The 21605-nt window shown below is 43.9% G+C and overlaps 1 protein-coding gene across 1 annotated transcript in view; it reads left to right on the top strand.

Annotated features, from left to right (window-relative positions):
* Window positions 1-10880, top strand: part of PTH2R (parathyroid hormone 2 receptor) — a 1033981-nt gene extending 1023101 nt beyond the window's left edge. Inside the window, exon 15 of the mRNA XM_044303853.1 lies at window positions 10465-10880. Within this exon, the coding sequence (XP_044159788.1) occupies window positions 10465-10860 (396 nt within the window). The 3' untranslated portion in view covers window positions 10861-10880. The remainder of the gene's footprint in view (window positions 1-10464) is intronic.
* Window positions 10881-21605: the final 10725 nt, after the last annotated feature.

Genomic DNA, 21605 nt, shown 5'->3' with positions numbered 1-21605 from the left:
CTCGTTACCCACCGCTGTACTGTTGTTGCTGGGCAAGATATTTAGTGTCCGTCAAAGCACATTTTTTGTTCTGGGTTGAAGTACAATTCCCAATTTAGCAATTTCATAATTTAGTGGTTCCTGCTATATCAGAGCTATTTGAAATCTATCCCAAAAAGGGTATATAATATTGAAGGTGCACATTGGGTCATTCAGAATAACTTCACACACACCCGCTACTGTGTATTTCCAAGTCTAATTCTGTCACTAAACCCATACCTGTCACCCAGCGCCTAAATACTAGGCCTCAAATTTAAATCCCTCTAAATCTCTCGTTACCCACCGCTGTACTGTTGTTGCTGGGCAAGATATTTAGTGTCCGTCAAAGCACATTTTTTGTTCTGGGTTGAAGTACAATTCCCAATTTAGCAATTTCATAATTTAGTGGTTTCTGCTATATCAGAGCTATTTGAAATCTATCCCTAAAAGGGTATATAATATTGAAGGTGCACATAGGGTCATTCAGAATAACTTCACACACACGCTTCTGTGCATTTCCAAGTCTAATTCTGTCACTAAATCCATACCGGTGACCCAGCGCCTAAATACTAGGCCTCAAATTTAAATCCCTCTAAATCTCTCGTTACCCACCGCTGTACTGTTGTTGCTGGGCAAGATATTTAGTGTCCGTCAAAGCACATTTTTTGTTCTGGGTTGAAGTACAATTCCCAATTTAGCAATTTCATAATTTAGTGGTTTCTGCTATATCAGAGCTATTTGAAATCTATCCCTAAAAGGGTATATAATATTGAAGGTGCACATAGGGTCATTCAGAATAACTTCACACACACGCTTCTGTGCATTTCCAAGTCTAATTCTGTCACTAAATCCATACCGGTGACCCAGCGCCTAAATACTAGGCCTCAAATTTAAATCCCTCTAAATCTCTCGTTACCCACCGCTGTACTGTTGTTGCTGGGCAAGATATTTAGTGTCCGTCAAAGCACATTTTTTGTTCTGGGTTGAAGTACAATTCCCAATTTAGCAATTTCATAATTTAGTGGTTTCTGCTATATCAGAGCTATTTGAAATCTATCCCTAAAAGGGTATATAATATTGAAGGTGCACATAGGGTCATTCAGAATAACTTCACACACACGCTTCTGTGCATTTCCAAGTCTAATTCTGTCACTAAATCCATACCGGTGACCCAGCGCCTAAATACTAGGCCTCAAATTTAAATCCCTCTAAATCTCTCGTTACCCACCACTGTACTGTTGTTGCTGGGCAAGATATTTAGTGTCCGTCAAAGCACATTTTTTGTTCTGGGTTGAAGTACAATTCCCAATTTAGCAATTTCATAATTTAGTGGTTCCTGCTATATCAGAGCTATTTGAAATCTATCCCAAAAAGGGTATATAATATTGAAGGTGCACATTGGGTCATTCAGAATAACTTCACACACACCCGCTACTGTGTATTTCCAAGTCTAATTCTGTCACTAAACCCATACCTGTCACCCAGCGCCTAAATACTAGGCCTCAAATTTAAATCCCTCTAAATCTCTCGTTACCCACCGCTGTACTGTTGTTGCTGGGCAAGATATTTAGTGTCCGTCAAAGCACATTTTTTGTTCTGGGTTGAAGTACAATTCCCAATTTAGCAATTTCATAATTTAGTGGTTTCTGCTATATCAGAGCTATTTGAAATCTATCCCTAAAAGGGTATATAATATTGAAGGTGCACATAGGGTCATTCAGAATAACTTCACACACACGCTTCTGTGCATTTCCAAGTCTAATTCTGTCACTAAATCCATACCGGTCACCCAGCGCCTAAATACTAGGCCTCAAATTTATATCCCGCTGAATTTGAATACAATACATTGGGCCAAATAATATATTTGTTGTTGTGGTGAACCATAACAATGAGAAAAACATCTAGTAAGGGACGCGGACGTGGACATGGTCGTGGTGGTGTTAGTGGACCCTCTGGTGCTGGGAGAGGACGTGGCCGTTCTGCCACATCCACACGTCCTAGTGTACCAACTACCTCAGGTCCCAGTAGCCGCCAGAATTTACAGCGATATATGGTGGGGCCCAATGCCGTTCTAAGGATGGTAAGGCCTGAGCAGGTACAGGCATTAGTCAATTGGGTGGCCGACAGTGGATCCAGCACGTTCACATTATCTCCCACCCAGTCTTCTGCAGAAAGCGCACAGATGGCGCCTGAAAACCAACCCCATCAGTCTGTCACATCACCCCCATGCATACCAGGGAAACTGTCTCAGCCTCAAGTTATGCAGCAGTCTCTTATGCTGTTTGAAGACTCCGCTGGCAGGGTTTCCCAAGGGCATCCACCTAGCCCTTCCCCAGCGGTGAAAGACATAGAATGCACTGACGCACAACCACTTATGTTTCCTGATGATGAGGACATGGGAATACCACCTCAGCATGTCTCTGATGATGACGAAACACAGGTGCCAACTGCTGCGTCTTTCTGCAGTGTGCAGACTGAACAGGAGGTCAGGGATCAAGACTGGGTGGAAGACGATGCAGGGGACGATGAGGTCCTAGACCCCACATGGAATGAAGGTCGTGCCACTGACTTTCACAGTTCGGAGGAAGAGGCAGTGGTGAGACCGAGCCAACAGCGTAGCAAAAGAGGGAGCAGTGGGCAAAAGCAGAACACCCGCCGCCAAGAGACTCCGCCTGCTACTGACCGCCGCCATCTGGGACCGAGCACCCCAAAGGCAGCTTCAAGGAGTTCCCTGGCATGGCACTTCTTCAAACAATGTGCTGACGACAAGACCCGAGTGGTTTGCACGCTGTGCCATCAGAGCCTGAAGCGAGGCATTAACGTTCTGAACCTGAGCACAACCTGCATGACCAGGCACCTGCATGCAAAGCATGAACTGCAGTGGAGTAAACACCTTAAAACCAAGGAAGTCACTCAGGCTCCCCCTGCTACCTCTTCTGCTGCTGCCGCCTCGGCCTATTCTGCTGCTGCCGCCTCGGCCTCTTCCTCCGCCTCTGGAGGAACGTTGGCACCTGCCGCCCAGCAAACAGGGGATGTACCACCAACACCACCACCACCACCTCCGTCACCAAGCGTCTCAACCATGTCACACGCCAGCGTTCAGCTCTCCATCTCACAAACATTTGATAGAAAGCGTAAATTCCCACCTAGCCACCCTCGATCCCTGGCCCTGAATGCCAGCATTTCTAAACTACTGGCCTATGAAATGCTGTCATTTAGGCTGGTGGACACAGACAGCTTCAAACAGCTCATGTCGCTTGCTGTCCCACAGTATGTTGTTCCCAGCCGGCACTACTTCTCCAAGAGAGCCGTGCCTTCCCTGCACAACCAAGTATCCGATAAAATCAAGTGTGCACTGCGCAACGCCATCTGTAGCAAGGTCCACCTAACCACAGATACGTGGACCAGTAAGCACGGCCAGGGACGCTATATCTCCCTAACTGCACACTGGGTAAATGTAGTGGCAGCTGGGCCCCAGGCGGAGAGCTGTTTGGCGCACGTCCTGCCGCCGCCAAGGATCGCAGGGCAACATTCTTTGCCTCCTGTTGCCACCTCCTCCTTCTCGGCTTCCTCCTCCTCTTCTTCCACCTGCTCATCCAGTCAGCCACACACCTTCACCACCAACTTCAGCACAGCCCGGGGTAAACGTCAGCAGGCCATTCTGAAACTCATATGTTTGGGGGACAGGCCCCACACCGCACAGGAGTTGTGGCGGGGTATTGAACAACAGACCGACGAGTGGTTGCTGCCGGTGAGCCTCAAGCCCGGCCTGGTGGTGTGTGATAATGGGCGAAATCTCGTTGCAGCTCTGGGACTAGCCAATTTGACGCACATCCCTTGCTTGGCGCATGTGCTGAATTTGGTGGTGCAGAAGTTCATTCACAACTACCCCGACATGTCAGAGCTGCTGCATAAAGTGCGGGCCGTCTGTTCGCGCTTCCGGCGTTCACATCCTGCCGCTGCTCGCCTGTCTGCGCTACAGCGTAACTTCGGCCTTCCCGCTCACCGCCTCATATGCGACGTGCCCACCAGGTGGAACTCCACCTTGCACATGCTGGACAGACTGTGCGAGCAGCAGCAGGCCATAGTGGAGTTTCAGCTGCAGCACGCACGGGTCAGTCGCACTACAGAACAGCACCACTTCACCACCAATGACTGGGCCTCCATGCGAGACCTGTGTGCCCTGTTGCGCTGTTTCGAGTACTCCACCAACATGGCCAGTGGCGATGACACCGTTATCAGCGTTACAATACCACTTCTATGTCTCCTTGAGAAAACACTTAGGGCGATGATGGAACAGGAGGTGGCCCAGGAGGAGGAGGAGGAGGATGAGGAAGAGGGGTCATTTTTAGCACTTTCAGGCCAGTCTCTTCGAAGTGACTCAGAGGGAGGTTTTTTGCAACAGCAGAGGCCAGGTACAAATGTGGCCAGCCAGGGCCCACTACTGGAGGACGAGGAGGACGAGGATGAGGAGGAGGTGGAGGAGGATGAGGATGAAGCATGGTCACAGCGGGGTGGCACCCAACGCAGCTCGGGTCCATCACTGGTGCGTGGCTGGGGGGAAAGGCAGGACGATGACGATACGCCTCCCACAGAGGACAGCTTGTCCTTACCCCTGGGCAGCCTGGCACACATGAGCGACTACATGCTGCAGTGCCTGCGCAACGACAGCAGAGTTGCCCACATTTTAACCTGTGCGGACTACTGGGTTGCCACCCTGCTGGATCCACGCTACAAAGACAATGTGCCCACCTTACTTCCTGCACTGGAGCGTGATAGGAAGATGCGCGAGTACAAGCGCACGTTGGTAGACGCGCTACTGAGAGCATTCCCAAATGTCACAGGGGAACAAGTGGAAGCCCAAGGCCAAGGCAGAGGAGGAGCAAGAGGTCGCCAAGGCAGCTGTGTCACGGCCAGCTCCTCTGAGGGCAGGGTTAGCATGGCAGAGATGTGGAAAACTTTTGTCAACACGCCACAGCTAACTGCACCACCACCTGATACGCAACGTGTTAGCAGGAGGCAACATTTCACTAACATGGTGGAACAGTACGTGTGCACACCCCTCCACGTACTGACTGATGGTTCGGCCCCATTCAACTTCTGGGTCTCTAAATTGTCCACGTGGCCAGAGCTAGCCTTTTATGCCTTGGAGGTGCTGGCCTGCCCGGCAGCCAGCGTTTTGTCTGAACGTGTATTCAGCACGGCAGGGGGCGTCATTACAGACAAACGCAGCCGCCTGTCTACAGCCAATGTGGACAAGCTGACGTTCATAAAAATGAACCAGGCATGGATCCCACAGGACCTGTCCGTCCCTTGTCCAGATTAGACATTAACTACCTCCCCATAACCATATATTATTGGACTCCAGGGCACTTCCTCATTCAATCCTATTTTTATTTTCATTTTACCATTATATTGCGATGCTACCCAAAGTTGAATGAACCTCTCCTCTGCCTGTGTGCTAGGCCTAAATATATGCCAATGGACTGTTGCAGTGGTGGCTGACATGAAGCCTGATTCTCTGCTATGACATGCAGACTAATTCTCTGCTGACATGAAGCCAGATTGTCTGTTACGGGACCTCTCTCCTCTGCCTGGGTGCTGGGCCTAAATTTATGACAATGGACTGTTGCAGTGGTGGCTGACGTGAAGCCTGATTCTCTGCTATGACATGCAGACTGATTCTCTGCTGACATGAAGCCAGATCGTCTGTTACGGGACCTCTCTGCTCTGCCTGTGTGCTAGGCCTAAATATATGCCAATGGACTGTTGCAGTGGTGGCTGACGTGAAGCCTCATTCTCTGCTATGACATGCAGACTAATTCTCTGCTGACATGAAGACAGATTCTCTGTTACGGGACCTCTCTCCTCTGCCTGGGTGCCGGGGCCTAAATATCTGAGAATGGACTGTTCCAGTGGTGGGTGACGGGAAGCCAGATTCTCTGCTATGGAACCTCTCTCCAATTGATTTTGGTTAATTTTTATTTATTTAATTTTTATTTTAATTAATTTCCCTATCCACATTTGTTTGCAGGGGATTTACCTACATGTTGCTGCCTTTTGCAGCCCTCTAGCCCTTTCCTGGGCTGTTTTACAGCCGTTTTAGTGCCGAAAAGTTCGGGTCCCCATTGACTTCAATGGGGTTCGGGTTCGGGACGAAGTTCGGATCGGGTTCGGATCCCGAACCCGAACATTTCCGGGATGTTCGGCCGAACTTCTCGAACCCGAACATCCAGGTGTTCGCTCAACTCTAGGAGGTAGCAAGCGTTTTTTTAACCATCTCCCCAATTAAAAAAATCCATTTAATAAATGGACCCCGGATTGGGGATGTAACAGGGATTAAACTGATGAGAAGAGAGAACTACGGGAAATACTACTCATATCGGGTGGGACAGTAAATTGCACGGCACAGACGCAGTGACCGTGGATTCAAACAAAGGGGAGGGAGCCAGCGTTTTTTTAACCATCTCACCATTTGAAAAATCTATTCAATTCACCTTTCCGGGACTCTTGGGGTTGTACGTGGCTGGGTGGAGGAAGAAAACTTCAATTATATCAACGGGACATGGCTAGCTTGGTATCCAACCTTGTGCAAATGGGAAATTTGCGGTTGGGCAAATGGACTGTTTGCGGTTGTTTGTGGTGCATTAAAAGGGGAGTTTGGTCTGTCAACCTTTACACTACCTGATCGATACAACATCATACCTGATTGCACAGTTGTGGCACAGTTAATCTCACTGTCCGCAGCGCACATTATCTATTAACAAAGTACACAAGATGTCACAGATATTTTTTGGATGTGCTCACTTTGCACTGGAGATGTGGTGCGGATAATTTAACTGTCCGCAGCAGACACCGTCTATTAAAATAGTACAATGGATGTCACTGATATTTTAGGGATGTGCACACTTTAAACTGGAGATGTGGCGCGGATAAATAAACTGTTCGGAGCGGACACCATGTATTAAAAAAGTACACAGGATGTCACTGATATTTTAGGGATGCACACACTTTAAACAGGAGATGTGGCGTGGATAATTTAACTGTCCGTAGCAGACAGATGTGGCGCGGATAATTTAACTGTCCGAAGGAGATGTGGCGCAGATAATTACAGGAGATGTGGCGCGGATAATTTTACTGTCCGCAGCGGACACAGTCTATGGAAAAAGTACACTGGATGTTGCTGATATTTTAGGGCTGCACACACTTTAAACAGGAGATGTGGTGCGGATAATTTAACTGTCCGCAGTGGCCTATTAGACGCTATTTAGTGCAGGATGCGCTAAAAATATATATTGCCGCTGTCACACACATTAGTCCTTTAAAGAACTTTTGGGTCTCTGAAAAGTTTTTGTAATAAAAATCTTCCAATAAAACTCCCTACACTGTCTTTCCCTTCCTATGCTCTGCTCTCCCTGACTAAGACTGAGCCTTACACGTGTCATCGGGTGCTTTATAGCACCCAATTACACGTTCTGGCCAGCCAATCACTGTAATTCCAGTAGCCAACATGGCTACAGAATTACAGTGCGTGCCAGTACCTCTCTCCACGTTTATTGGCTGCGTAGCAGCCAAGAAACGTGCTGGAAGGAGACTCGAGCATTGCGCTACCACCATCTGCTGAGCATCGAGATGCTCAAGCCGAACTAGTGTTTAGCCGAGCATTCTTGATCAACACTAGTATTGATCCAAGGGTTTTCAGTCTCAAAAATGGCAGCCCTAGCAGACACTGCTCTCCTTAACAGCCGGGAGGGCAGCCCAGCTTGTAGTGTCACGGCTGAAACTTTTGCCATGCATGCTTGTTGTCCACGGCAATGGTTGTTGTCCTTTCCCATTCTGATGGGTATGGAGTTAAAGTGTGAGTAAGGTGGAGCTGGGTGTAGGCTCTTATTGTACTTGGGCTTGGAGCCTGAGGTAAGGGGGACCTCAGCTTTTTGTAGAGCTGGAAATATGCTGCCATCCTGGACCTTACCATCTGTCCAGTTTGAGGGTCACCTTGTTGGACATAGATTGTCATCCCGTATGTATCTTCCATGTTCACTACCTTACCTGTGTTGATGTTTGGTGTGGGTTTATGTTCAAGGTGTGATGTACGTCTTGTTGTAGCTTCATGTCTGGTCTGTTGGTGTTGTTCGTCCAGCATGTATGCAAAGCATTTCCCTGTGTGTTGTGCCTCCGTTGAGGGGGATCCTGGGTTCCTCAGAGGGGGAACCGCATTGACCACCTGCCTGTGGATGTGGGCTCCAGGGTTTCCTGGAGAGGGAATCACTAGTCATCAGCAGTTGTTGTTTCAGCTAGTTGTTGTTGCAGGTAAGTGATGTTGTTCCAGTGTGTGTTCTTTGCGCTGGGTGCTTACCTGTCAATCTGGTTTATGCTACTGTCTGCTCCTTTCTTGTTGCTAGGCCTGCTGGAGACTCCAATTTATCCGTGTCATGGATGAACAGGTCGCATCCTAGCCCTAACATTATTACCAGGGATCTCTAGGATTAGTAGGGCCTGAGGTTACGGGTATGGGCACTCCCACCATTAGGGTTTGCTCATACAGTTAGGAGGTCAGGGCTAGGATTTAGGGATGTGTTAGAAGGTGACCTGCTCCCTTTATTCCTGTTTCCAGGCCTAGTGGCATATCCCGTCAACCTACATTGTATGGTGTGGAGTTTCCCCCCACTCCCCACCGTGACAAGTAGCCAGAAGATGGTAGTGCAGCTATGTGCAGAGAGCTATTAGTTATAGGGTATTTGATAATCAGGAAGACAAATAGAATAATTTGTCACCAAGACCGCACATTAACTGAATGTTTTCTTGTCTCCCTGGTGCCAAGGTTTGACATGAGATGGAACAGCTGTATAGGGGCTGGGAATGGCTGGTAACGACCCAGCTCTCATGGTACAGTACATATTGGAAACGAATACAGAATGCATGGTAGTTGGAGGATCCTTAATGATAATTTCAAAGAGCACGTTTGCAAGTTTCAGGAATGGTCCTCGAAGGTAGCATTTGGTATACTGCCTGCGACATGCACAACACAGGAAAGGCAGTGGAAGCTCAGGGAGCTAGATTCCAGGCTTACGTCTTGGTGTAGGGCAGAAGGATTTGGGTTCCTAGAGCACTGGGTTGACTTTTCATTGGTGTACAAGCTGTATTCTAAGGATATTTTGCACCTGAATGGAAAGGGGTTTGTTGTGCTAGAGGAAAAGATTTGACCTGGGCTGTATTTGAACTAGGTATGAGGAGGGTGGGTATGGCAGAAAGTGAAGCTCAGAGAGGGGTCAGAATTTATTGGTGGGTGTAGAAATAGATTATGGTGGTTTATTAAGGCCTTGGATAAAGAGATGCACATGTTACAAATGAACAATAAAAACCAAGGTGTCACAAAATCTGAAGAATCAACATTCTGGGAACTGAATTTTGAAAATTAAATATTCACAATTCCTAGAGAGCAAGCAATCAAAATAAGGTAGCTTGAGTTCATTTTATTGGAGTAACACATGGATGAAGTTATTGTAGCTGAGACATGGCTGGACTATTTAAATGGCAGGGATGTTAATATTCAGAATTTTGACACTCTTCTAAGGAAAGCACAATATTGTAATGTATTAAACAACACATGAACTTGCGAGACAGGGATGTAATATAACCACATTACAAAGCTTTGGTGCAGCCTAATCTTGGATATGAAGTTCATTTCTGGTTACTAATTCATGTAAAGGATGTCCTGGAGCTAGAAAAGTACTGTATAAACAAAGAAGATAAACTAAACTGATAAGGGTTTTAGTTCTGAGGAAAGATTAAAAGAATGAACTTGATTTAGTCCTGAGAGGTGGTGTCTAAGAGGAGACATGACTAACCTATATAAATATATAAATGGGCCATACAAAAAATATGGTGAAAAGCTATTCCGTGTAAAATTCCTTCAAAGAACAGGGCCAAGAAGAAAAATATCAGTCTCCAGAGGTGTCAAGGCTTCTTTACTGTATGAACTATAAATCTGTGGAATAGACTACCTCAGGAGGAGGTCATAGCAGAAACAGTGGACAGTTTAAAAAAGGCATAGATGATTTATTAACATTAATGCTTATGAAAATATGTAGAAGTCTTCTTCTCACTGCACATTTCTAAAATTCAAATCCTCACCCATCCGTGGATTGAACCTCATGGACTTACGTCTTTTTTCAACCATACTATGTAACTTTTTAAGTCTTCATTTACCACTGGCCAGGGCCTATTTATTTAATTTTTTTATAAAACCAGCTCAAGCAACATGCTCTGTATTCTTCCTGTACACGTCAAACAAATAGTGAGATGGTCTGATTATGAATCTTTTCTATTACCACTTTATACCTAAGATAATTCATTGCAACTAATGTGTGCATTTTTATTCTATAGTATAAGTTAGACATGTGTAAGCTACATGTGATAATTTTTTTCCTATACTTTGTTCTTCAGGTTCAAACAGAAATTAAGAAAACATGGACCAGATGGAATCTTGCTTTTGACTGGAAAAGCACAACACACTGTGGTAACTTCAGGTATGGATCTGTCCTGACAAATATGACCCACAGCACTAGCAGCCAGTCACAAATGGTAACCAACTCTCGTATGGTATTGATCTCCAGCAAAGTCAGTCGAAGTGTCAGCAAACAAGTTGATGGACATATTAATTTGCCTGGGTATGTTAGAAGTAATTCTGATCAGGAATGTTTGCCTCAGTGGATCCAAGAAGAGGCCAACGCGGATGACGAAAAACAAGTTGATGATATATCCTTAAAGGAAACATTAAGGCCATTACAAATGAACACCAAGGCTGAGATCAACAGAAATCATTTGGAAGAAACACTGTAATCAATATGACCCCAAGAATATTTTACGGGTACTTTATGTCATTTTTTTAAATTTTTCCTATTATTATTCATACAGTGCTAAACTTTTTGTAAATTATTACTGCATGACTCAATGGAGATGCATCTTTGTATAGACTGGGAAAAAGCACAATTACATTTGTCTGAAAGAGAAAAAAAACATAGAGATGTGTCCTTATTTACCTTTCCTCTTTGGAGTACATGTTTTGGTATGGTATGTGTGTCACAAGATCGCCAGCTTTTCAAAACATCATGATTTTGCAATATTGCGTCTCAGGGTGTCTATCCTATACATGTCTATGTGCAGCCAACCTGTGGTTTTGTGATGGGTTTAGCTAGGTCTGTCACAATATTGGAGTCCTTAACCGAATTAGAGCTAACGCAAGGGTGGACACATTTATATACAAAGAAAGCAAAACTATTAAGAAGAATCTATATTAAATATAAAGATCTTTACTGTTATGGCAAATGCATATTCATATTAACAATGTTGTATTTTCATTGCTTGAAATAAAAGACTGTGGTATTTGTTAAATCATTACAAGTACTTTTGATTTCAACAGATAATATAAGAACATAGCTAGGTTTCCACGCAGTGGAATTGATGGGGCTACCATGTGTGGCCACAGTCCTGCCCACCCTCAGGCACCGATAGTCACATGATTTTTAAGATATGATGGCCACATGATTATTCAGTTAACCCCCATTAACCCCAAAATTTGTGTGGCCACTTGCTGGTGGGCATGACATTGGCTGGACCTGGAAACTTTATTGCGGCTGCTACATTGAAACCCATCATTATTATTTATTAATATTATTACAGCGCCATTCATTCCATAGCGCTATACATATAAAAAGGGGTATACATACACAGTTTCACTAAGCTTGAACTTACAAACTGGTACAGAAGAAGAGAGGGCCCTGCCCGTGAGGGCTTACAATCTACATGGTATGGGAGAAGGACACAGCAGATGAGGGTGAAGCTGGTCATGGCGGTATAGAGGCAGCAGCTCTTGCAGTCATCTTTACAGGACGACCACTCCTAGGGAGAGTAGCAGCAGTGCTGAACTTTCTCCATATATAGACAATTTGTCTTACCGTGGACTGATGAACAGCAAGGCTTTTGGAGATACTTTTATAATCCTTTCCAGCTTTATGCAAGTCAACAATTCTTAATCGTAGGTCTTCTGAGAGCTCTTTTGTGCAAGCCATCATTAACATCAGGCAATGCTTCTTGTGAAAAGCAAACCCAGACCTGGTGTGTGTTTATTATAAGGCAGGGCAGCTGTAACCAACACCTCCAATCTCATCTTATTGATTGGACTCCAGTTGGCTGACACCTCACTCCAATTAGTTCTTGGAGATCTCATTAGTCTAGGGGTTCACATACTTTTTCCACCTACACTGTGAATGTTTACATGGTGTGTTCAATAAAACATGGTAACATTTAATTCTTTGTGTGTTATTAGTTTAAGCAGACTGTGATTGTCTAATGTTGTGAGTTAGATGAAGATCAGATCACATTTTAGGACCAATTTGTGCAGAAATACATATGATTCCAAAGGGTTCAAATACTTTTTTCTTGCAACTGTATATGGAGCATGCTTTGAACATGCTTTGTAGTTTTACAACAGCTGGAGTGCTGCAGGTTGCCCACCCCTGGTCTAGACGCACTCAATAGCAAACAGGGCAGGGTCAGTTCTGCTCAGTCAGTCCTTCTGTAGCCAATTGTGATTGGAAGATGGACTGACTGTCTCCTTAGTTGTCAGACATTCGTCCAATCAGCAGTTCTTCCTGCAGCTGTGGGATAACAAATGTGGTGACAGTGGATGGCACCATAATGGAAGTCAATCCTGTAAGGCAAATTGCTGTGGAGAGAGAAAGGTCTAGGCTGCTGAAGAGTGGGAAAGAGCAAGATAGACATTGTGTACTCTACTTTATTTAATGTGCTGGGGCACATGTGAAAATAAGTGAAAAAGCACCCCCAAACCATGTACTGTGTTATGTGCACCCCTCCTTCCATCTATTCAATAAAGTGAAAGAGAGAAACCACCTTCCTAATTGCTGAAGTATGACCTGTAGCTTGTTTCTGCTTTATTTCTGTGTTATCAAAGGAGGGGAAGGGTGGTTGGGATACACTTTACCACAGATAAGAAGCATCTTTTGTAGTCTATGGAAAGAGGCTTTACAGTAAACTCTTCATCTGTGTCAGTAGACAGAATCTCAGTAACTCATCTAACCCATTTGGGTATAGCATGCTCTAAACTATGTTTGTAAGTGAAAATTTTGTACTAAGATTTTTTGAAAAGACCAAGGGCTTTGCCAGTATCTGAAAATCACAAGGAAAGCTTTAAAAGGGTTGTGCGTGAGTGACACGGCCCACATTTTGCATGAGCTGAAGTCAAAGATCTAAAACATTTTCTGCATACACAAAAGACCCATTAATCTCAAATTTGTTCACAAATCTGTCTAAATCTGTGTTAGTGAGCACTTCTCCTTTGCCAAGATAATCCATCCCACCTCACAGGTGTGGCATATCAAGGTGCTGATTAGACAGCATGAATATTGCCCACAATAAAAGTCCACTCTGAAATGTGCAGTTTGATCATACAGCACAAAGCCTCAGATTTTGCAAAGTTTAAGGGAGGGTGCAATTGGCATGCTGACTGCAGGAATATCTACCAGAGCTGTTGCCCATGCAATGAATGTTAATTTCTCTACCATAAGCCGTCTCCAAAGGCGTTTCAGAGAATTTGGCAGTACATCTAACTGGCATCACAACCGCAGAACACGTGTAACTACACCAGCCCATGACCTCCATATCCAGCATGTTTACCTCCATGATCATCTGAGACCAGCCATCCGGAAAGCTGCAGCAACAATCGGTTTGCATAACCAAAGGATTTATGCACAAACTGTCATAAACCGCCTCAGGGAAGCTCATCTGCATGCTCATCGTACTCATCGGGGTCTGGACCTGACTTACTTGAGTGGGCAAATTCTCACATTCAATGGCGTCTGGCACTTTGGAAAGGTGTTCTGTTCATGGATAAGTCCTGGTGTCCTGGTTTTCACTGTTCAGTGCAGATGGCAGACAGCGTGTCTGGTGTCGTGTGGGTGAGCGGTTTGCTGACGTCAATGTTGTGGATCGAGTGGCCCATGGTGGCGGTGGGGTTATGGTATGGGCAGGCGTATGTTATGGACAACGAACACAGGTGAATTTTATTGATGGCCCATTGTTGTGCCATTCATCCACGACCATCACCTCATGTTGCAGCATGATAATGCACGATTTTTGGAAGCTGAAAACATCCCAGTTCTTGCATGGCCAGCATAATAACCAGAAATGTCACCTATTGAACATGTTTGGGATGCTCTGGATCGGCATATATGACAGTGTGTACCAGTTCCTGCCAATATTCTGCAACTTTTCACAGCTATTGAAGAGGAGTGGACCAACATTCCACAGGCCACAATCAACGACCTGATCAACTCTATGCAACGAAGATGTGTTGCACTGCATGAGGCAAATGATGGCCGCACCAGGTACTGACTGGTACCCCGCCCCCGTGCAATATTCATGCTGTCTAATCAGCACCTTGATATGCCACACCTGTGAGGTGGGATGGATTATCTCGGCAAAGGAGAAGTGTTCACTAATACAGATTTAGACAGATTTGTGAATAATAGTCTTTTGTGTATGTAGAAAATGTTTCAGGTCTTTGAGTTCAGCTCATGCAAAATGGGAGCAAAACCAAAAGTGTTGCGTTTATATTTTGTTCAGTGTATATATGAATCTGCTCAGCTCCTCCTGCTCTTTAACATGCTGGCTGCAGATTACACTCCATTTAATGGTGATAGGTGCAATTTAATGCACTGAAAGAGGAAAATGTGATAAAATAACAAAATAAGGGGGCTTGGGTGAGCTGCAAGTGCAGATGGCCACTTAATTAATGAGCTCTGGCACCAATGCAGCTTTCAGCTTTCATTAGCAGGGTCCGTCCCTCTCAAGCTCCTATCACTGTCCAAACTGGTATACTGGACCTCATAATTACTAGGTACATGAGAGCCCACCAGTTCAAGAGGCACTGAACTTCTATTTCGAGTCCCAGCAGGAGAAGACAGAGGTCACAGGACTGGGGATGGACCACTCACCATCATCCTCAAAGTCTTCAGCTTCACGGGGGTTGCCATATTTGCCAACAGATACTAGGAAGAATCCTGGGTCACCACCATGGCAATGACAATCTCCAGCCTCCTCCCTTGCTCCAGATATGCTCTGTTTCTTCCAGTGGTGGAAACCTGCAGTTAACGTCTGCACCATCTTTGGTTTCACCCTCCCCAAGCCCAGCTAAGCAGACACTACTGCTTCAGGACTCAGCCTTAGAGCAAGGGGTAAGCCCATCTATTCCCTCTGCTACTTCCTATTCTCAAGGTCACTGACAAACTACTTTGTCACTATTCCAACATCCGATAAATCTGCCTCAGAGTTAATTTCTCCTAATCAAACTACAGTTAAGGAGTGACCCATCTTGAAACCAAAATGGAATCAATTGCAGGCTCATATAATGATCTGGAGGAAGAAGCTGGTATATCTAGAGGATCATTCCTACAGGAGCAAGATAACGTTCTGAGGTGTCCCTGAGATTATTACCCAACAAAAATTCATGACATAACTTCATAAATTGCTGCTACTACTACTGCCTGCCGTCAGCCCAAGATTTGCCAGAGTCCACTTAAAAGAATGTGCTGGCCAGGGTGCAATTTTTCTACAATAAAGAGAATTACTTGCTACATTCCAGCAAGTTAAAATGTACACTGACTTTTCTATACTGACACTGAGACTCCAGGGACAGCAAGCACCCATCACAGCTTCGCTTAGGGAGCAAAATATACCATACCGCTGGGGTTTCCCAGTAAAAATAATTTGTATTCACAAATATTCTAGATTATTTTTTTTTGCATCTGAGCTCATGATCCCTCCCTGCTTCTTGCTTGTGGGCCAATAAGAAGTCTGCAATGTCTTTGTCTGAGCTTAGCAAGTTGCCTACCCCTTACTATATAAGAACCTCCCCAGCAGCCATTTTCTACAGTTTTTTTTTTAAAGTTCTGAGAGAGACAGCAGTGCCATTGCTGTACTCTGTGCTTGGCTGTGTCATTACATTAGATATTTAGTTAGCTAACTTATATATACAGTATATAACACAGATAGTTAGTGGGAGATAGTCAGTGTAAGTTAGATTGTGATATAATGTAGCTGATAGGTTCATACATACATGCTACAGACATAGTGCTGTGATGTCACAAGTTCACGACAATACTTAGTACACCAATCAGTAATATGTAGTCAGACCTGTTAAAATATAAAGTTGACCGTATTGCACCAAAATATGGGCATCATTAATTGCATATATTGGAGCACTCTATCTGCATATAAAGCTATTGCAATGTTCTGCCGTGCCAACCATTTTCTCCAGTCTCAGAAAACTTCTAGGAGCTTGAAAAATGTAGCAAAAGTGACCCATGCCTGTATTTCGGCTGCAATATGCAAATATTACACTGCCGATTTGTGCAATCAGCAAAATAATCGCTATTCTCAAATTTGCAAATATATGACAAATATTCGTCCAAATATTCAAAAAATATCAAATTTGAATATTGCTCCTCCCGCTCATCACTAAGTATAGGGTATTCAGTGACATTTTGGACCTTCATCTTCACAATACTTTCTCTGAAGTAGTATCACAGGGCTCATTTAAGAAAGAAATGCTTACTGCAATAATAAACACGCTGCCTAAACTGGGAAAAGCTCCTGATGTTCCCCAAAATTTCAGAACAATTTTTCTTTTCAATGCAGTTTTATGCCCAAACTATCACACACAGTCTATCACACATCTAACCTTATCTAACTGACCAGGTAGGGTTTATAAAAAGCTGGCAAAGCTCTGATAACACCGGATGCCTCTTCAATCTTAGGGCCGCTTCACACGAGCGGATGCCGTGCGTGGCATCCGCTCCGTGAAAGAGTGCCAAGACCCGCTGCAGACTGCGGAGGCACGGAGCAGTAACATGACTGTTAATGCTCCGTGCCTCTCTGTGATCTCTTTACTTCGAAATCACAGTGACAACTGTGATTTCGAAGTAAAAAGATAACAGAGAGGCACGGAGCATTAACAGTCATGTTACTGCTCCGTGCCTCCGCAGTCTGCAGCGGGTCTTGGCACTCTTTCACGGAGCGGATGCCACGCACGGCATCCGCTCGTGTGAAGCGGCCCTTATAGATAGAGTAGAATGGTCAAAGGCACCTGAAATATTAGTGGCCATAGACGCAGAAAAAGTGCTTGACCACATTAACTGGTCCTTTGCTTTTTCAGTCTTAGAGGTAATGGGGTTTACAGGCTTAACTGCTGATTCCATTAAAGGATAACTGTCACATTTAGACCCTAATTTAAATTTTCATATATGTAGTTACTAATAACATGATATTCCAGAATCAGTTACTATTAGACTGACTTACCCCATATTTAATAAGATTCAGCCCTTAGCAACCAGTCTGCATAAAACTGCAATATCGTTCTACATATTCGCGGAATCGAATATTCGTTTTTTTTTTTTTTTTACTGCTCCAGTCAGTGCCTGTTGCCGCTTCTGCCGACTTCACCATGGGAACGTCTCCATATACTAGAATGTACTGTCGGATTTGAGAATTACGTTGAAATCGCAATTCGATGAATTCAATTTATCATAATCGAATTGTGATTTCTACTTAACGCTGCTATATTTCAATATTCGTTCATTCTAGCCTAATATGTAATATAGCAGTGCTAAGTTGTAATCGCAATCCGATTAATTCAAGTTTTAATAATCGAATTGCGATTTCTACTTATGCTATATTCCATATTAGGCTAGAATAATGGAATATAGCATTGTTAAGTTGAAATCGCAATTCGATTATTATAACTTGAAATAATCGAATTGCGATTTCAACTTGTACGTATATTCTTAATATTGCTCTAACTTCGTCTTTTAGAATATTCGTAATATTCTAAAAGACGAAGTTAGAGCAATATTACAAAATTTCGTAAAATATTCTATATGTGTATTTTACGAAATTTCGTAATATTGCTTTAACTTCGTCTTTTAGAATATTCGTAATATTCTAAAAGACGAAGTTAGAGCAATATTAAGAATATACGTAAAAAGTTGAAATCGCAATTCGATTATTTCAAGTTTTAATAATCGAATTGCGATTTTAAATTAACACTGCTATATTCCATATTCGTTAATTCTAGCCTAATATGGAATATAGCAGTGCTAAGCTAAAATCGCAATTCGATTAATTCAAGTTATAATAATCGAATTGCGATTTCAACTTCTTATGAGTGACGTAATCGTGTCACGTGACATGTGCCCTGGTTTTGGTTTCGGTTTTGCATTGCTTCCAGTGGAGTTTTCTGTCTTAAAATCGGCTATCGAAAATGGGCAAAATTCGATTTCAAAAGGATGAAGAAGAAATTATTCTCACTGTAAGTAATATTGTATTACAGCACTGTATTTTATTTCATATTGCATGCATGTCAGAACAATATTTAGCATTAGCAACACTCGACCTACAGCTTAGGCTACTTTCACACTTGCGTTCAGAGCGGATCCGTCTAGTGTCTGCACAGACGGATCCGCTCCTATAATGCAGACGATGGGATCCGTTCAGAACGGATCCGTCTGCATTATATTTAAGAAAAAAGTCTAAGTCCAATTTGTAGTCAGACGGCTCCGTCCAGACTTTACATTGAAAGTCAATGGGGGGCCGATCTGTTTGAGATTGCACCATATTGTGTCAACGTCAAACGGATCAGTCCCCATTGAGTTATTATTTATATGTAGATTGAGTGTTGCTAAATATTTTATTTTTATTTTTTCCGTTCACATCGCTATATGAGGCCTTTTTTTTTGCGGGACAAGATGCATTTTTTATGCCACCATTTAATTTACCATGTTTTGCATTCGAAAAAAAAAATTATATGTAAAATTGGGAAAGGGTGGTGATTCAAACTTTTAATATAGTGGTGTTTATTAAACTTTATTTACTTTTATTTTTTACAGCAATTAGCCCCCATAGGGGTCTCGTACATCTTTTGATCCCGTCTCCTATTCATGATAATAGAGATCTATTACGGTAAATAGGATTTTTACACACTCCATTCTGTGCTCGTGCATAGCTCAGTATGGAGCAAGCCATGGCCGGCCTGAATAGCTTCAGCAGCGTCCATGCTGCCATGGCAACCGACCGGATCCCCGCGATTTGACTGCAGGGGCTCCGATTGGAAGGAAGATGGAGGCGCATTACGTCACAGGTGCCGCACTGAGCCTTGATCGCGGCACCTGAGGGGTTGAATGGCAGAGGCGGCGCGATCGCCGCTTCCTGCTAGTGCGGCCGGATGTCGGCTGTATCATATACACTCACTGCAGAGGCCCACTCCATACATCCCCTGTCACGCAATGACATACCTTTACGTTATAATGTGTGAAGGGGTTAAAGGCGTAACTACTTTTTGATTATTTTTTTTGTGGATATTTCTTTGAATATTTGTATAAAAAAAAAAATGATGATGATATGCTTTCATCTTTATCCTTCAGCGCTTTCTGGAGCGGGGATATCCTTGGACCAGCAAGAGGCTAGAAAAAGAGGCCATCGTGCAGTCTGTCCAGGTCCAATTAAAATTAAAAACCGGCTTATGGCGCGACCCCAAGGCCATACAAAAAAAGTTTTGTGACCTGAAGCGGCTACAGAAAGAAAAGGTCGATGAGTACAGTCGGCGATTACGCCCAGGTACAATGCTTACATGATTGTTGTATCTCTCTCTACAACACTCAGTAATGTATATATTCAGTTATGCTGCTAATCCGTACAGATGTAGTATGGTTAACACACAACCTCTTAACTTATCACGTAATCCTGAAACACAAGGTATTTTTAAAATATCTTAACACATTTAATTGCATGAAGTTTACATAACACGTTTCATAAAGCAGGTGTGTTACCTCTGCTACATCCGTGTTTCATCCCTTTGCGAATGATTACTTAATACCTGGTGTGACGTGTACAAAATCATCCGGTTACATCATACATCTCTACCTCACTGAGATTGTATATATATCGTTATACACACAGCGCAGTACTGATGTATGATGTCACCGGATGATTTCATACGTTTCACACGTTTATATCTACATAAACTGCAAACATCATTCAGCATTCCGGTCAACGTCCCCGACCATTACATGCATCCCCCACTTAATTTGCATGGGATTATAGATTATATATATATATTTTAAACTATAAAACGCAACCATCGATTTAAACGAAACTTGGTATACACATCCCTTGCTACCTGGAAATAAATCTTGCAGGGTCTCGGCTCTCTACAACGTACACGAGATTCCAAAAAAATGACCTGTATTATCCAATACAAGCGTGCCAGCATTTCACTTACCCTGGGTTCACACCTGAGCGTTCTGAAAGAAGCGCTCTGTATGCGCGATTGTACCGGCGTTTACAATCGCGCATACAGAGACAAGCGAGCGCCCATTGTTGCGCATTCCCGAAAGTCTATCTACGGGAACGCGCGACAAAACGCCCCAAAGAAGCTCAAGAACTTTTTTGAGCATAGGGCGTTTTTCAGCACGTTCAAAAGCGCTATAAAACGCTCAAGTGTGAACCAGGGCCATAGGGAAGCATTGGTTTTCATGTGTTGAGCGTTTTACAGCGTGTTTGGACGCGCTGTAAAACGCTCAGGTGTGAACCCAGTGTAAAATCCTAACTGCCAATTGACGGGAGCTGTGGAGTTCACAGTTAAAGGGGCGTTCACCGTGAAAGTCACTGTGTATTAGGGCTGGTCACCATCAAAGTCACTGTTAATGGGGCGGTCACCGTCAAAGTGAAACTTAAAGGGGACACTAATTATAAAGTTACCGTGACAACTAAATCAACAGATCCTCAAAATGCGGCTTAGCAGACAGTATAACACTGGCAGCCACAAAAATTATATACCCAACATAACACCATCCAATAACCCCTCATCTAATCTCCGAACTGTTGTTGGGTTTACCTAAACATCCAATACCCAGTCACAATACCCTATAGGGCACCTTCCTAACAAATCCCATGTTACCTCATCCTACCTTGTAACTTAGACTAGTTTAAAAAAAAAAAAAGGTAAATCCACAATTGGTATAATTCATAATCCCTGCAGATTCCACCAGATAGGAATTTCTTGATCTTTACCTTGGTTATGGTTTATGAGTTGTTTGTGTAAATTCTTAATATTGTGTCATTATTACAGGTCAACCCCTTCCCACGATCCGCCACCACAAAAAAAAACAAAAAAAAAAAAGTTAACGAGAAGCAGGGAGAAAATGTGGAGGCGCCCATGGAGAAGGAGAGGGCAAATGTCGAGGCGGCCATAGAGGAGGAGGGGGAAAATGTAGAGGCCACTTCCCCCAAAGATGTATGCGAGACAGAGGCCACTGAGAAGGAGGCCGGACCTTCCCAGCCACCTGATTCCGCCCCCCCCAGCTCCAGAAGAGGAGGAAGAGGTGGTCTCCATCCCCCACCTGGAGGGTAAATATGTGCAGACATTACTATATTTTGATATACATAACATATTCACAAGCATCCCACGATCCCCCCACCACCCTGCATCTCCGGAGCTGTAATGCACATGTGTA

Source organism: Bufo gargarizans, chromosome 8, assembly GCF_014858855.1.
Source record: "Bufo gargarizans isolate SCDJY-AF-19 chromosome 8, ASM1485885v1, whole genome shotgun sequence".
Classification (NCBI taxonomy): domain Eukaryota; kingdom Metazoa; phylum Chordata; class Amphibia; order Anura; family Bufonidae; genus Bufo; species Bufo gargarizans.
This window is presented reverse-complemented; position numbering and strand designations above follow the sequence as displayed.